Source organism: Rhodofomes roseus (assembly GCF_022264815.1).
Source record: "Rhodofomes roseus strain CIRM-BRFM 1785 chromosome Unknown C8Q71scaffold_6, whole genome shotgun sequence".
In the NCBI taxonomy this organism is placed as follows: domain Eukaryota; kingdom Fungi; phylum Basidiomycota; class Agaricomycetes; order Polyporales; family Fomitopsidaceae; genus Rhodofomes; species Rhodofomes roseus.
The window spans coordinates 1460435-1477255 of NW_025952962.1; the positions used below are offsets into that span (position 1 = coordinate 1460435).

General features: G+C 54.9%; 4 protein-coding genes across 4 annotated transcripts; 2 read left to right on the forward strand and 2 right to left on the reverse strand.

The window, feature by feature from the left end:
* Positions 1-3457: 3457 nt before the first annotated feature.
* Positions 3458-4336, forward strand: C8Q71DRAFT_677862 (uncharacterized protein; the record flags this gene model as incomplete). The annotated part of the gene is made up of 2 exons (XM_047919725.1): positions 3458-4001; positions 4056-4336. Coding segments are annotated over 2 exons (825 nt in total), but the record flags the coding sequence as incomplete, so codon positions are not given.
* Positions 4337-7937: 3601 nt separating this feature from the next.
* Positions 7938-10287, reverse strand: C8Q71DRAFT_703849 (P-loop containing nucleoside triphosphate hydrolase protein; the record flags this gene model as incomplete). Its single annotated transcript, XM_047920342.1, has 6 exons — positions 7938-8461; positions 8521-8977; positions 9046-9086; positions 9132-9735; positions 9808-9894; positions 9964-10287. The coding sequence occupies 6 exons, from the start codon at positions 10285-10287 to the stop codon at positions 7938-7940; spliced, it is 2037 nt and encodes a 678-aa protein (XP_047781219.1).
* Positions 10288-10737: 450 nt separating this feature from the next.
* Positions 10738-14139, forward strand: C8Q71DRAFT_821461 (uncharacterized protein; the record flags this gene model as incomplete). The annotated part of the gene is made up of 8 exons (XM_047926204.1): positions 10738-11187; positions 11210-11235; positions 11273-11412; positions 11833-12745; positions 12851-13237; positions 13303-13402; positions 13465-13809; positions 13849-14139. The coding sequence occupies 8 exons, from the start codon at positions 10738-10740 to the stop codon at positions 14137-14139; spliced, it is 2652 nt and encodes an 883-aa protein (XP_047781220.1).
* Positions 14140-14849: 710 nt separating this feature from the next.
* C8Q71DRAFT_847006 (GroES-like protein) lies at positions 14850-16463 on the reverse strand (the record flags this gene model as incomplete). Its single annotated transcript, XM_047926653.1, has 5 exons — positions 16146-16463; positions 15863-16077; positions 15695-15802; positions 15294-15629; positions 14850-15233 (listed from the first exon to the last, which is right to left on the reverse strand). Exons 1-5 carry the CDS (start codon positions 16183-16185, stop codon positions 14850-14852), a joined length of 1083 nt encoding a protein of 360 aa, XP_047781221.1. The 5' UTR covers positions 16186-16463.
* Between the last annotated feature and the right edge of the window lie 358 nt (positions 16464-16821).

Here is a 16821-nt window from a genome sequence, read left to right on the forward strand (position 1 = left end):
TTGCCCCATTGACAACCTGCACAAGGAGACTTGTCCTTGTCACCGATAGAATCCACACCCTTGGTGTGCTTGGGTAGTTGACGGATAACTTCTTCAGATGAATGTCCGAAGCGTTGATGCCAAAGGCGAAAATTTGACTTGTCCGCAGACTTAGCCAATTGCGGTTTCATAATTTCCATGTGCAACATATAGAGATTGTTGAAGGGCGTGTGATGCGCCTCCATGATCTTGTTACCACGGATTCGGTCAGAACCATGCAAAATAGGTTGGTCAAAAATGACCATACGGCCTCCACCTTGAACAAGGGTGAAACCTGAACGTTCAATAACTCCAGTTGAAAATAGGCGACTAGACGCGGCAGGGATATATGCGACATTGGTGATAGTCGACACAATATGTTTCCCTTCAACATGCACAACGCCTTTGATAGTGCCTTCACCATAAGCTGCAATCTTACTCTTGCCGGCTGTGCTAAAAACCATGGGCTCCTCGTAAGGAGTGTAATCCCAAAAATCAGCCATGTCGTTGGTGATCGTCTTGGATGCACCAGAATCCATAATCCAATCAGTCGTTCTTCCTGACGCGGTGTTAGCCGCAGTATACCAAGAAGCAGTCATAGTATTCGCAGACGACGAGGAGGATTCTACAGTTACAACATTCGAAGAGTCCGACGCAGATGCAGTGTTAGAAGTACCAGAACTAGATTGACCATTTCCTCCGTTCTTTCCCTTTCCTTTGCCCTTGCCCTTGCCCTTGTTGTTCTTCCCCTTTCCGCCACCTTTATTCTGAGGGCGGAGATGCGGGTACTTGGTCCAACAATTCTCGCTACCATGGGCCCCACCGCAGTGATCGCAGGGGTCCTTGGATTTATGCTTGACCTGGGACGTCTTAGACGCAGACTGTCCCATACCGGACCGGCGAAGTGATTCCTCGGCAAGAATTTTGCTCTGGACCGAGTCGACCTTTAGATCTTTGAGGGTCTGCGTCGCCAGGAGCGCAGAGATCATCGACTGGTATGACTCTGGCAGCTTCGACAGAAGGAGAAGAGCCTGAGTCGAGTCACCGAGCGTAATTCCGCCACCACTAATCTCCTTAAGCCGGGTAACCAGCTTGTTGATCTGATCCTGCATTGGCTTGGAGTCAGACATTTCCGGAGATTTGATTAACGACTGGAAGAGAGACCAGACGTATGCCGTGTCGGGGGTGCCAAAAGCGGTTTTGAGCGAGTTCCACATGTCCTTCGCATCCTTGAGATCACCGGTGTCTTTCTCGAGCAGATGATGCATCGAGCGATCGGTTCTCATAAATAGAACACCCTGGGCACGGGCATTCTGAGTGGCGAAGTCCGCTGCGGGTGTGCCAGTTGCAGTAACGGCGGGCCAGGCTTGGATAAAAACCAAATAGCCGCGCATGGCGGCTGACCAATCAGCGTATTGGGACGCTGAGGAAAGCTTGGGGACATTGTCAGGCTTGACGTCACCCATGGTTGCAGATAGGAGGATAAATTCGTCTTGTGAGACGGATGGTAGTTCTGGGGTAAAAACTTCGAAGGGTAATTCCTCGAAGAATGGAGATTGAGGTCTCGACTCAGGGAGCGGGACTAGGTGTTCAGGATATGGAGGTAACTCCGAAAATTCACTAGCAAATAGGAAATTCTCCTGCCAAGGAGCGACCGATATTCCAGTTGAAAATCCTTCTGGAACTGGACCTAGAGGTTGATCGTAGCGATGTGGGCAACTAGCGTCGTCGCAGTTAATCCACTGATCTTCTTCGACGTCGAAATGATAATCGAAGTTCTCCTCGTAGTCGTAGAGATGATGATGGTCGGTGCAATCGTACGGTGGAATTACTCCGTTCGATGCTTCACTATTTGAGTCTCGGTCAAATGTCTCTTCTTGAGACGAAGCCACAGTGTGATGCTTAAATTCTAGGGACGAAGATATACAGAAAAAATGCGACTACAATCGCTTATCTACCCAGTACAAGTAGTTGTTCTTGTACAAGTCCCCTACGTCCTTGATAATGCGGCCGAAATTCTGGCTAAGATTTATGAAGGAAATCTTCGCAATCAGCTCGCAGACAGAACAGATGTCGTTCAATTCGACTGCAGACCACGTGGTTCCTTCCTCCTCGATATTCGTCAGCACCCAGTTGAAACGCCTGCCAAAATCGTCCAAGTTATCCAACAAGGGAAGACGGGCGTAGAGGCGGTTACGGTGGCGATAGAGGGGCTGAAGGCGCTTCTGGACGGCAAGGAGACGCTTGCACAGGATCTCGACTTTGTCAGCGGTTGACTTCTTGCGGAAGTCGGACAGGAAGATAGGCTTTAGAGCCGTGGGAACGATGGGAGTTTCTCCGCTAAGACGCTCAATGAGCGAAGCCTTGGTCTCGGCAGCAGCAGCGCTAGCGGCACGAGCAGCAGCGAGTTCGGCTCGGCGAGTCTCGGCGAGAGCTTCGGCAACGTCCGCTTTCTTCTGCAAATACAAGAGGTGCTGCTCCGGCGAGGTGCGGCAGGACTCCTTGGGAGGAATGGATGTGTCTACGCGGCCAGAGGCTTGGCGGCGGCGACGAGGGGTAGGAGCAAGGATGATGTCGATCTGGCGACGGACGGGTAGATGACCGTACAAATGCCGATGACGTACAGCGATGACGTTAGAGTCGTCTTCGTCAACGTCGTTTCTCTCACGACGAGACGGATGATAAATTTCGTAATTGCCTTTTCGGGCTGCCCTAGAGATGCGCTCAGACAAGGCCTTCGGCACTATGTCACGCAGCGACTTAAAAATAGTCCAACAAAGGACAAAAATTGCCAACTCACTCTTTCAAGAGTTGGGCTTTGGAGCGCGCAAAGAGGGGTGCAGGTGATTAAAGAATCAGAGCGCAGGGCTCATAACCTGTTGAAGAAAGAGGTTTTAGGCTTAGTAAGCCCAGTGGCAGTGAAGGACTAAAGAGTGAGTGAACAGACCAGTCCCAAAGGGAAGATCCTATGCTGGCAGGCAGAGGAGAGGACGAAGGATCGTTCTCATTACAGGGCAAACCAGCCCAGTATATATACACATTTGATACAGGTCACATGCTGTATCAGTGGTTCATCAGTAAGCACTAAGTCCGAGGTTTTGGGGATATGAGTAAGCGGGTAAGCAGCATGAGTAAGCCAAAACTCGGAGTTTGATGTGGAGAGATATATGAAACGTGATGGAACATCAGGAATAATATGAGACATGATGGAACATCAAAGAGTAATATAAGACGTGATGGGACATCAAGGAATGATATGGAACGTCATGGAACATCAAGGAATGTCGTGGAATATCATGGAATGATCCGGACTAAAGTCACATGACGTAATCTAGGCAAAGTCCATCAAAGAACGTATGTAATCTGACATCGCAGAACATAAGTCCATATCCGTACATAACTGATAAGATAAGAACACTGAAAACTCGGAAGTTCAACATTTCAAACACTCTACATGCCAGCGGTGGCCCTCTTGCGGTCAAGAGAGGCATCCAGGTCGACCACATCAGTCAATGCGGAGGATTTACCTCTGTACTTACCCTCCGACATCATCAATACTGACGCCGTCGCACGAAGTGCTAACCTTGAAGGTATTGAGCTACGGCTGCGGTATGCGCAAGCCAATGACGCACTCGAACAAATGCGGAGGCATCTCCGCGCTAGAAGCAAACTTTACAACGTCAAGGACCGCGACGTACGCGGCCAGCGGTACAACACCCGCTCTCGAACGTACATCAACACTGTACAGGATAAGATCGACGCTGATGCTGCCCGATATCGTGCTGCGCATAAGGCGCTCCTCGTTCTTGATCCCAAGGACAGTCTCGCGTGGATGAAGGTTCTGCGATACCTCGGACCTGATGATGTCCGCGGGATGAAGGAGCGCCTTGAGAAGGAGTCGGAGGGGAAGCGGGTTCTGCCTTGGATATGGCGGACGACTGGTTTCCGCGGGGGAGATGATGAGGACGAGGACGATCTCGAGGGTGCGTATAAGACCGTCTTTTTCGAACGCAGGGTGCTCATCCTTCCTTTCAAAGCTGTCCGGATAGAGTGGTGTCAAGCTCGCGCACGAGCCCATCGATTCAATGAAGAATGCGACCTTCTAGAGGAGGAGATGCGGCGAGTTGTCGATTTTTGGAACTGGCAAGCGTGGTGGTGGTTGCATAAGGCAGACGAGGCCGTTTGGGATGCGAGTTCATCCCCTGTCGGATGCTCTCCACAACATGCAGAAGGCCGGACTGCTTATGCCCGACGTCAGGCTGACATTAGGTTGGCCATGATGGCGAAAGTTGCCAAAAACTGGCAGTGTGTACCTGAGTGTCTCGACTCAGGTGCTAAGTTGTAGCCTACCACGTCATATGCAATGTCATCGTTACTAGTAGCAGTGCTCTATGGAGTTCATACTTCGACATAGTACTACAGATCATACTATCTGAGTCCTGCTAGTAAATCGCCACTACCCAAGTCTGAAAATCATGGGGGAGGCCGGTGTAAGCAACAAAAACCCCTACAATATGTCACAATAGCATACTTAGACAGTATTGAAGCGTCCGAATGTGTTTTGAAACGGGTATAGGAATTGACGGGGCTCTGCTGGTTGAACGTGCCCTAGGCGCCCGTGAGCGCCCGCAGGTGGACAAAGCGTGCGATGTCCCAAGGGCAAACCGCGGTGTAATCGCGCCGTTAAACTTGCAATGTGCTCGTTTAGAGCCTAGGAACACATTCATGCATCCCAGTTTCTTTCTATCTTGTTGCCCCATGCTCGAGGTTCCAGGGTTACGTGTCACTCGCGTCACTTGGGTCACTCGGAGTGACACGGGTGGTGACCCCGAAGCATGCCCGAGTCATTGTTATATATTAGTGCTTGGACCGCTGTAATAGATACAAGCCTGCGTTGCCATTGTGTTTGCTGTTATATATCATGTACCATTACTGTTATACACTGCACGATCACTGACTCCGATCCATAGCGCTTCAATGGCTGTCTGTAATATTTGAAGGTTGATGCAATATGGTACATACAAATGAACGTGCGGCGATGAACTACAAGCCTTTGTGTGTAGCAGACGAACACAATTGACATACCTTATCACCGTGTCCGACACACGAAGCAGCAGAAGAATTGCTGCAGACAGCTTGGCGGTCCGCCTCGAGGAATGCTGGACCGGGAAGCGAAGCCGCTGATCGCGGGTGGTGCTAATCATCGTGCAAGTGGCAAAGTAATCAGCAGGGTCTGTCATGTATGAGACGTACGAATATTTTAGTGGCCGACTGTAATCTATGAGCATTGGCCGACTGTAATCTAAATCTATGAGAATTCGCTGATGAGTCAAGGATCGAAGCGAGTACTCACACAACATCGCAGCAAATGAACTGCTTTCCCATCCCCTGAATTGATCTACTTAGCGGTAGCGGACAGCGGTCGACCTGCTGTAGGGTGAAATTTCAGGGCCTGAGCTATTGCGTGCCAGAGCCAGGCGGCGAGCTCTCGATTGGACAAGGGGGACGGCGAGCTGTCGTCATTGGGGCAAGTACCAATACCCGGTGGCACAGTAGCAGCTGAGTCTGTGATGTATGAGAGCGTGTCTGCAATATATCAAGCTCTGAACGTACCAGAACCAGAGACAGGCTACGCCACGAGGTGCATGGAAATGGGTCCGAGCCTGGAGCTGTCGAGACCCGGAGCCAGAGACGTCTTAGTTTGTGATACATGAGAGACGGACCTACAAGGAGACTGGCCGAATGCGATAACGTCGGTGATGTATTAGAAACCGCGGCAGGAGCGATCGACTTGCCGCATCGAATGCCGCTGGCCAGATCGTATCAGCAATATCCCATCTGCCATGTATGACAGAGGGACCTACAAGGAGTGGATGGGAGGGATTGGCCGGATGCGGTGATGTTGCAGTCAGTGATGTATTAGAAACCGCTGCGGGAGTGATCGACTTGCGATCGACTCGCCGCCGATCGAACGCCGCTGGCGGCGGCTGGCCAGATCATATCAGCAATATCCCATCTGCAATATATGACAGAGGGACCTACAAGGAGTGGATGGGAGGGATTGGCCGGATGCGGTGACGTTGCGGTCAGTGATGTATGACAGAAGGACCTACAAGCGACTAGTAGTCTGGTCGTCACGGCTTGCAGGTGCAATAGGTATTGAATGTATGAGAGTGGGAGTGCTCGGGTGTTGAGATGTTGCGGTCGGTAATGTATCATAGGAGGTCGTCAGTCTCGTGACTGTTCGAGTCCGACGGCGCCAACGGGAGCGATTGACTCGCGGCATCTCAGTCGGTAATGTATGAGAGAGGGACCTACAGCTGTGACAAGCGGGGTGCAGTAACGTTGCGGCTTGCAGTAGATGATGTATCAGAGTGGGAGCTGTCAACGTGGGGAACGAGCACCAACGAGAGCCAGATTATATATCAGATGGGCCTGTAATGCATTGAGTGCCCAATTTGGCAGCTGGTTGTAATGTATGAGGGACGGCGCTGCAATGTATCGCCGGGGCCACTCGACAGGCCTGTACTGTACTACAGGTGTGCATGTATCACGGATGTACTCTAATGACAAGGGTTTATGTATCACTCTGCCAGCTCCAGGTGTCGATTTCTCTAAGTCCCCGTTCCCACGGGGGTATTGGGGTAAACGGCGCCCAATCTCACCAGTCCTTAGAGGCCCTCACCTCCTTTTCGCACTCCGATTCCTTTTTCGGCTTTTATCATTACCAAAAGGAGGAGTGCTTGAAAAGGAGTGAGGCGCCTCAAGGACTGGCATGCGAGTCTACGTTTACCCCAATACCCCCGTGGGAACGGGGACTTAGAGAAATCGAGCATAGCTGGCTTCAGCGTAATAGCAGTCCTCGAACTCTCAAACATCGCCAGCGCCGCAAAATCCATCGGGTGTGCTTCATATGTAATTTCGTAGCTGCTCCTGATTACTTTCATGTATCTAGGTCAACTTACAACGGACCGAGGACACCCGCCGTCAGTACTTCAGTCACCACCTCCGCCGCTGCCTGCGCCTCGCCCACGTCTGCGCCCTCGCCCGCGTCCGCGTCCGCGACCCCTGGTTGCTTGAAGAGCCAGATAGTTTTCGGAGGTGAGTTGTGTGCTGAAGAGCCCGACACGCGAAGTACTGGCACCAAGCGCAGTACGGAATAGTGATGGTGGCGCGGGCGCAAATGGTGGGGGCGGTGTGGATACAAGCGACAAGGGTGGTGCGGCGGACGCATGCGGCGAGGACGGTACACGTGCGTAGTATGGCGAGGGTGCGTGCGGCGAGGGTGATATGGACGCGGGCAGCGAGAATATGGACGGGTATGGCAAGGGGACGGACGGGTATGGCGAGGGGACGGACGCGTGTGGCGAGGGGACGGACGCGTGTGGCGAGGGGACGGACGCGTGTGGCGAGGGGACGGATGCGTATGGGGAAGGTATGGACGCGTATGGGGAAGGTACGGACGCGTACGGCGAGAGTTCGGACGCGTACAGCGAGGGTACGGACGCGTGCGACGAGGGTACGGATGCGTGTGGCGAGGGGACGGACGCGTGTGGCGAGGGGACGGACGCGTATGGCGAGGGGACGGACGCGTATGGCGAAGGTGTCATTGATGCATAGGGTGAGGGTGATGCGCCGGACGTGTACGGCGAGGGTAACGCGGACGCGTATGGCAAGGGTGACATGGGTGCGTACGGCGATGGTAGCATGGACGCGTGTGGCGAGGGCAGTTGATGCATGACGGGATAAGGCTGTGGAGGAACGGAAAGGCGGGAGTGCTGGGACGAACTCGATGGAGGCGCAGGAGCTCTCAATGAAGCTGGGACTGGGTAGGGAATGGCTTGAGGTGCATTCGCAGGTAGGCTGCTTGGTTGCGACGACTGTAAATTAGAATGGTTAGTCTATAGTGCATATGAATGCTATTGTCTGCGACATACCCCATTGTTAACTGAACGGCGTGCGCGTTTTGGTGGGTGCTGGTCATCGGTCGCATCAGTGGTGTGTTTACGAGAGCCGGCACTCTGGGCTTGGCCCGTCGTTGTGCTTGTGTCGCCGCCGATGCTGTGGCCTGCCTTGGGCTTCGGGATTGACTGAATCTGCAATGACAGCAGTAGGTCCGTCAGCTGGCCTTCGTAACGGTCGCGCCATAACCATGTTTTGAGCATTGTTGCAAGAGCAGGACGCGTCTTGGGCCCTGAAGATGTGAGGCGTTCGATGAGCGAATCACTCAGGATTGCGGTAGCTCCAAACACAGCATGTGGATGGTCATTGTCAAGTTTCTGCTCGCGCCAGCTCTCGAGCGCGGTCTGCGCGTTGGGATCTGGCAGGCCGACTTTTGGCCTAGAAGCTTTCGGCCCCTTTTCTCGTAGTGGTGGGCGTGCGCGATTGAGCAGTGAGCTATCACAAATGTCACAGCAGGGCACGATTGCCGACGCGGTGGCCGCTGAAATGGGCAGTTCAGCATGGCACTCACTGTCTCAATGTCATGCCATGATTGCATACCTTCCGAGAGTGGAGACTCATACATCTCCTGCCATATCTTGCGGCGGCATTGTGTGCTTTGTACAAATGCCAGAAGTCCTTCATCGGCAGCTTCGTGGTCAACAATGGGGTTGTCAGCTGGGTCAAGGACCGTGTCATGGCTGGGGCCGGCGCTACTTCCACGGTCGATGCCATGTCTCTTGGCGTAGTTTTTCGGTGTCTTCTGGCGTGTACTTTTCGGAGGCCCATGGGATTTACGAGCTCGTTGCTTGCCTTTGCTCGTCTTCGGCTCTGGTTCGTCCTGCTCTGCTGGTCTTGTTTGCAGATTGATCGAGTATGCAGATCGCTCTACAAGGAGAATTGCAATACCTGTGCGATTCCGTGCTCGTGCCGCACGACCAGCGCGCTGAATGAAGTTCGACAGAGTGGCTGGGAGCTTCCATTGGACAACACGATCAACGTCGGGCACGTTGCAGCCCTATTCATGATGGCATACTCGTCAGATCGCAGAATTGAACCACGAGGCTAGAAGGGAGGAATATGTACCATGCCAGCAGCATCAGTGCATACGAGAATGCGCACAGGCCCTATCTTGACGTTGTCTGCAGTCACCTGACCACCAGCGTACTCACTATTGTTGCGGAACGCTGCCATGGCATGAGTCCGGTAGTCGGCAGACATCGTAGCATTGAACGGTCGAATGACACCGAGCTCGTAAAGCGCAGGGTTTCGTTGTCGGAGGATACTTCCAAGGTGGTCAATGATGTCGTTACCGGTCTCGATGTTGTCGACATAGAGGTACGTCTTTGGGATGTCGCTTGCTGACTCGATCGTCTCGGGCAGAACGAAGTCAAGGTCAGCGAGCGTGTTCTGAGGATGCTCGCAGGCACGAACGACAATCGAGACGTTAGGTCGATCATTACCGACGTTGATGAACCGGCCGCCAGTCTTTGGAAAGTGAAGCTTGTTATGAAGATCGCGACGGACACGTGCGGTCAGCGTTGCTGTAACAGCAATGATGGGAGTACCGGGAGCAAGGAATGCGCGCACACTTCCCAAGCTCGCATAATGCTTGCGAAAGTCGGCGCCCCAGTGCGAGAGACAATGTGCTTCATCAATGAAGACGCTCAGCACTCGTCGCGTGAACTTGTTGTTGCGAAGCACACGGTTCTTGAATGCGCGTGACTGAAGCATCTCAGGGGAGATCAGGACGATGTGATACTGACCGCGGACGATCTCCTGTGGTACACAGAGATCCAAATTAGTTGTTCCCAGAACCTATGGGGATGTTGTGAGAGTCACAATCACCTCCATGATCTGCTTGTTCTTCGTGAGTGTGTTCTGTCCGTTCACAGCGACCGCGGTTAGGCCAAATTCAGTCTTGAATGTCTCGACCTGTGGAGAGTAATGAGTCCGATATGCTCTGACAACAGAGTGCCAACGTGTCGTCAGATTGGAACGTACCATTTCTTCCTCCAGCGCCAGCAGCGGACAGACCATAATTGTGGTCTTTCCTTCGTTGCCTCGCCAGAGATGCGGTCCCGCTGCAATTGCTGTCTTGCCAGACCCGGTTGGGGCTTGGATGACCGTGTCGACACCTTCAATCTGGGCTTTCACACCTTCAAGTTGGAAGAATCGGGGCTCGCTCTCCCAGCGGAAGCGCTCCTGCATTATCTGAGCGAGCTCCTTGACCTCTTCAGGGGCCAGTTTTCGATGGCGAGGCGGTGGTCGAGGTTTGCTGCCAGTGCGGCGCAACTTGTATGCAAATTTACCTGGTCTGCGAGCCATATTGTGCTGTGTGAAGGTGAGGGGACACAGTGATCGAGAGGAAAAGTGAACACGTTCAAGGCGCCCGTCGAACGTTGGGGCCTTGACGGTCACAAACTCAACGTCGATCACTCTGTCGACCCTTGTTCAATCTCATGTCCATTAACCCTTCGCTCTTCTAAAATGACACCTAATCGCAGACGCAGGGCCAGCTCACTGCCGCCTTCTTCACCACTCACAGACCTGCCATCGGATATCCTCACTCACAATGACCATCCCTTGCCCTCCGTATTCGAAGGACTCTACCAAATCTCCCCCACTCACAGTGAACGCATCATTTCCGACACATCGATGCTCCCCGAGTCCCCTGCGCGCACCGCGGCGGATAGACGGCGCAAGGACAAGGCTGACCGCGACAAGGCAGCGCGCCTGGCAGAGGAAGCCGCTGCAGAAGACGAAGCGGAACGACGCATGGTCGTTTGTGAGCAAGTCCTGGAAATACTCGAGGCGGCTGACGTACCGTTCATTGACCTGCTTCGCATCGTGTCGGACGCTCGCCACAACCGAGGGAAGGAGAGGTACTGGGGTCTGTTCCGGAATACCACTGGTGTCGCAGAGATCCTGGACATGTGGGTCTCCTCTGAGAACAGCCTTACTGGCCGAGAGACTCTCCGCGAGTGGGCCACCGCATACATCGCTCGACTTGTCTCCCGCGAAGGTGATGCAGTCTCCCAGGATGGCTTCCTGCGCACGGAGAAGCGGGCAATTGACGAGCACTTCGCCTTGGACTTCAGCCTCGAATCGCTGGCTGGTGAACTCAGCGAGCTCTGCCCCACGATGATGGTTCTCCTGTCTGAGTTTGGTACCTCTACCCGACAGAAGCGCAGTAACACACGCACGGGAGTGCGACGACACTTGAATGTAAGTGTCTGTGTGCAATTAGTATGGAACATCGATGTTGACACTAGTGTCAGTACCTCACCACAAGTGCTCTGATCTGCCTCAGTGCACGGAGCCAAAAAAACAACTACGCACGCCACATCTTCGGACTGTACGCATATGCCTCAGGAGCAAAACGACAAATGATCGAATTGTTGTCGCACCTTGGACTGTGCAGCAGCTATAACACTCTTGCCGCGAATCTTGGTGACGACCATCTCCCGCACGATGCAACGGGCGGCCCTGCCAGCGACACAGACAGTTCGGACGACGAAGATAGCAATGACGTACCATCTCATCCGCGTCCCACCGCAGACCATCTGACAGCTCAACTTCCCTCACCTCATCAGTCTCAGCCTGCGAGCCCAACGACAGACGTACCCAACCTCCTGCAGACTCAGTCAGTGTCCACGCTCAGAGCCCAGCCACAAGGCGACATACAGCAGGCATCTGCCCTAGTCGACTCTGAGGACGAGATGTGGGAGAAACTGAGTGACATTCGAGCCGAGGATGTTGTCGACGAGGAAGGAAATGACATCCTAGAAGCTTTGGATGCCCTACAAGCTGAGAGGCGAGACAACGCGGTGGACAGTGGGGGAAAGCCTGCGAAGAAGAAGCGCATTGAAGGGATCCTCAAGCGCCTTTCAGACGCATGTCGACGCGCTGCACGTGCAAACGCGTCATCGCGTCTCGTCGCATTCGTGTACGATAACATCAATATTGTATTTCGCGTGGCCGAGCAAGCGTCCGGCAATAAGGACACCATGGAAAACGGAACATGCGCAACGGCGTTCGAGCTGTTCGGAGCGAGCGAGGACGCCATGCAGACGTCAGACCTCATGGCAGGGATCATCAATGCCGGACCTCTCAGTGTGTCAGACGTGCTCTTCACGCCCGAAGAGAGCCGCGATTTCAAAGCAATCCTCCAGCACACCGTTCTCAATGTCATAGTGACCCATGGTGCCGGTGAACCCATTGCGCGCTTCAAGAAGGACGTTGATACGTTCGGTCCACTTCTCGAGACACGGATCCCTCTGCACCAGACCAAGATCTTCCCTCTGCCCTCAATGAAGATTGATGAATCAACAATAGTGGGAAATGCGGACGTCACAAAGACTGTTCTTGCGGAGCTTGGGCAGGACATGAGTGCAGATGGCTTTGCAGACGTGGTCCGGATCATTGCAGGCGACCAGTTGTCCATTGCTCGCTTGCGTTCACTCATGAAGAATAGGTCAGGTCACGACTCCTTCGCCAACTCGTATCTCTGGGCCGTCATCATGCCGGGATTCTTTCACTACAAGATGGCCACCGTGCACGGCATCATGGAACGTCATTACGGGTACACTACAAGCCATCACAACCCGGGTTCTCTCGCATTCCACAACACCGTCTTGGACCGTAAACCAATTACCATGACCAGCCTTCCGCCATTCCGTGTCTGTCAGGATCTCATCTTCGTCTCACTCTACGCCCGCGTCCTCGTCTGCCTAGAACATGTCAGCTCATGTGAATCCCTCGAAGACTACGTCAAGCATGTGTCGTGGGCAGAGCTCACAGACCATGCAGCCGAGATCGTTGATCGCTATACAAACAGTCGCACAGTGGGCCGCCTACGTACTGCTCGTGCGGCTGCGCTTCGCAACAGTGTACCCGAGCATGGCGGCACGGCGTCGACTGACTCGGAGTGCCCACAGACACCACGTACCCAACCCGCTGCCCCGGGATTGCACCAGCAAAGCGAGCAATCGGCGTCCACTCCTGTCGATACAGTGCCACCAGAGCCCCGCGCCGGCACTATACCATCCTTGCAGACGCAAGGAGACATGGTGTACGAGAACGCCCTTCTGTTCCTGCGGGACGCGCTCGTTTTGCGTGCGCTGACGAACGCAATCAAGATGGGTGTCTCCGGTCGCATAGTCTTGATCCTCAAGGCGTTGGCGCTGATCTACCGTGGTTCCGGACGCACGAAATATGCTCAGGAAGTTCTATTCCTAATCCATAACATGACTCACATATGGCCAGAAGAACTGCGGTACGTCTGCGAGCCTCATCTTGCTGTTGCTCAACAACTGACGAGCTGCCGTACTTTGGTATCAGCAAAATTGTCCTGAACAATTGGCTTGTCAATCCGACCGGCAAGCCGAATGCCTGGGTCGAAGTCGACCTCATGCAGGAGCATGAGAACTTCTGGATCAAAGTAGGCGTTCCCGAGAGCTATCAGTCACGGAAAAGCAGACTACTGACCAACAAATGTGATAGACAATCTACCGAGCACACGGGAGCAACGGGTCATGGGAATGGCTCGCCATGATATCGCCGTGCATCGACATCCTGCGCCGCCTGTCCACGCAGATGAACGCGTCCCTAGGCGCGAAGCTGGGATCAAAGCATACGAGTCCCAGTATACAGAAGGACATCACCGTGCTAATGAGCTCCCTGCATCACCACCGAGTTTACGAACTCCATCCTGGCCGCGCGATTGATGATGACAAGCCCATTGTGCCCGACGCGCTGACGTACGGGCTCGAACTCCTTGAAGGGCCGCTCGAGGACTTCAACCACACGTTCACCAAGCTGCAAGCACGCTGTCGATCAACGCCTCTTGTAGGCGCGAGGTACCCAGGCATCCGCACGACCGTCGAGTCCACCACGACGGTTGTTCCGGCCGCGAGCTCCAGTGAGCCGCAAACAGTTGCGGTCAATACAGCGCCAACCAGCGAGGGCCACGCAGAGGGCGCGTCAGAGCAGCTGGCGGACAGGCAAAGCGGCGCGGTGATAGAACGAAGCGAAGATCGCGAAGGAGACGGTTCCGACGAGGACTCAGATGACGATGAAGAGGATGACCTTCAGCCGCAAACCATGTTCTCACTCGATACGCCGGGCGACGTGGCGCTTGATCCCGATCGTGTGGACAACTTTGAGTTTGGACTATGATACCGTATAATTTCTGTAACTACTGTCTCCGTGCAGACGACGTGAGGCACTTGCAATGTTCACGAGTGCTCATAGCACGGTATGCTCGATTTCTCTAAGTCCCGTTTCCCACGGGGGTACTCAGGTAAAGGGCGCCCAAATGGACCAGCCGTTCTGGCGAACGTGAGGAGTGCCACGACTGAGTTTGAATTTCTCCTCGCCAGAACGGCTGGGAACGAGCCTAGGGTAAACGGCGCCCAATCTCACCAGTCCTTAGAGGCCCTCACCTCCTTTTCGCACTCCGATTCCTTTTTCGGCTTTTATCATTACCAAAAGGAGGAGTGCTTGAAAAGGAGTGAGGCGCCTCAAGGACTGGCATGCGAGTCTAACGTTGAACGAGGTGGCGCACACAGTTCCCGGCGGCCGTCCTCACATGGCGCGCGACAGCACGGCGGCCTCTGCCCGCGACCTGACGGTGCGTAGACGCGAGGCTCCGGTAGCGCTCCGTGAGAAGGTGTGGGGCGGGTGGGGCGCTGTGGGGAGGACCGGGGGAGGACTGTGATTGGAGGCAGAGAGAGGCAGAGGGCAGCCACCGACGCGTCATGATCGATCGATCTCCAATCTCCCCGCCTCGCCAATGCTCCGGCGTCGCCGCCGCTTCTGGCCCGCCCCGGAAACAAATCTACGTTTATACGCCAAGGACTCAAGTAAGGACAGACAGCGGTGCGCACTCAGTTGTCGATGTCCTGCATCAACACATAGCGGTACCGCGCGCGGTTCGCCTTCACTCCTTCCACCGCCTTCTTGCACTCCTTCATCGGCATCTCCTCCACCCAGGGCTTGATGCCCTTGCTCCTCGCCAGCTCAAGCATCTCAAGCGCCTCCTTCTTGCTACCGACCGCGCTGCCGCCCATGAGACACCCTGGCATCGCCAGCGACATCGCGTGCACCGGCGGGAACGGGCTATCCGTGTCCGGCAGCCCGACACTGATGAACTTGCCGTGCACGTAGAGCATCGACAGGTACTCATCGAGCACCCCTTGGGCGTCCTTCCCGTACGAATCGCGCGTCGAGATGATAAGGTCGAGCGAGCGGGCGTGCTCTTTGTGGTAGTCCTGGCATCAACAGCGAAGGTCAGCGTTTCTCTCGATTTCAGTAAAGACAGTATCATGTACCTTCTCCCCCGTGTTGACGATGACGTCCGCGCCCATCTTCTTGATGTCGGACATCTTGCTCTCGTCGTGCGTGAACGCGTACACTTCCGCGCCCATGGCCTTCGCCCACAGCAGTGCGTAGTGCCCAAGACCGCCGATGCCAATGACGCCGACCTTCTTGCCTGGTCCCGCGCCGTACGTCTTCAGCGGCGAGAACACCGTGAGGCCCGCACACATCATCGACGCAGCGTGGCGCGACTCGATCTGGTCCGGGATGGGGAAGACGAACTGCTGGTGCGCCCGGATCGCCGTCGCGTACCCGCCCTGCGAGATAACGCCGTCCGGGTATTCCGAGTTCTGCCAAATATCCCCGCATCAGATCACACCGTGACTGGTGTAGGCGCAGATTCGGGATCACTCACGTAAGTGGAGATTCCACCCTTCAAGCAGTAGTTCTCCTGCCCTTCTTTGCAGGCTCTGCACTCCATGCAGCTACCGATCTTGGCTCCGACGCCGACGCGGTCGCCCGCCTTCACGTCCCGCAGGTCAGCGCGGAGTCCTCACACGACGCGGCCGAACCTGTCGCCCACCTTGATCCCAGCGACCTTCCCGCCGACACGGACGACCTTGCCGACGATCTCGTGCCCGACGACGAGCGGGAGGTGGGACTCGCCCCAGCCCTGCGTGAGCGTGTGCACGTCCGAGCCGCACACTCCGCAGTGCGTGATGGCGATCTCGACGTCGTCGCCGGCGAAGGTCTTCGGCTGGAAGGACGCCACTTTGAGGTCGCTCCATTTCTTGGGGTCTGCGCGGAGACAGTCAGTCGAAGTTGCTCGAAGTCGTGCTGATGAGGTTAGCACGGGGGATCCTCACCGGTGAGGGCGTAGCCTTTGAACTCGACGTGCTCCGGCATAGTGATAGGGTAACGCTTATGGGTCCGGGAGAAGGTGCCTCGGGGAGGGCTCGCAGATGATGGAAGTAGGGATCCAGGCGGAGGTGGTCGAAACCCAACCACTCCCTCCTCTTATGTACCTACCCTCCCTCCATCACACTTCACACCAGGGGACGTCCGCACGGTCTTCACCTACGTCCACCGTATTCTGCGTGATTCTGTGATATGTCGAACTGCATGACATATGTTCAGCTTACCTCGATTACTGCGTGAAAGAGCCGGAGGCTGGCAGTTCGTCGAACGTCATACGCCCGATCGTCCCGAAAAGGCAGTCATCCTTCCAAATATGGCACCGGTGCCACTTGAAGCTTGAAGTTCGGTTCTGGCCCTACCCAGCGGCGCCACAGCACCGCTTCGGTTGCCAACGAATACTTGCATAATCATGAGTTAAGACTTTGTTGTACCAAGCAATGCCGGTGGCGGTCCAAACAATAAACTCCTGTGGCCCTCCCCACGAGTGGCAGAGTCCGACACCGGACACGCACGACCCATCCGCGCGAGTCCACGCACACCCAGGAGCTCGGATGCACGACGCCGCTTTGAGGCCACCCGCGGCCTCGAAGACAGTGGGACCACACTCGTTGCCATGCACCCACG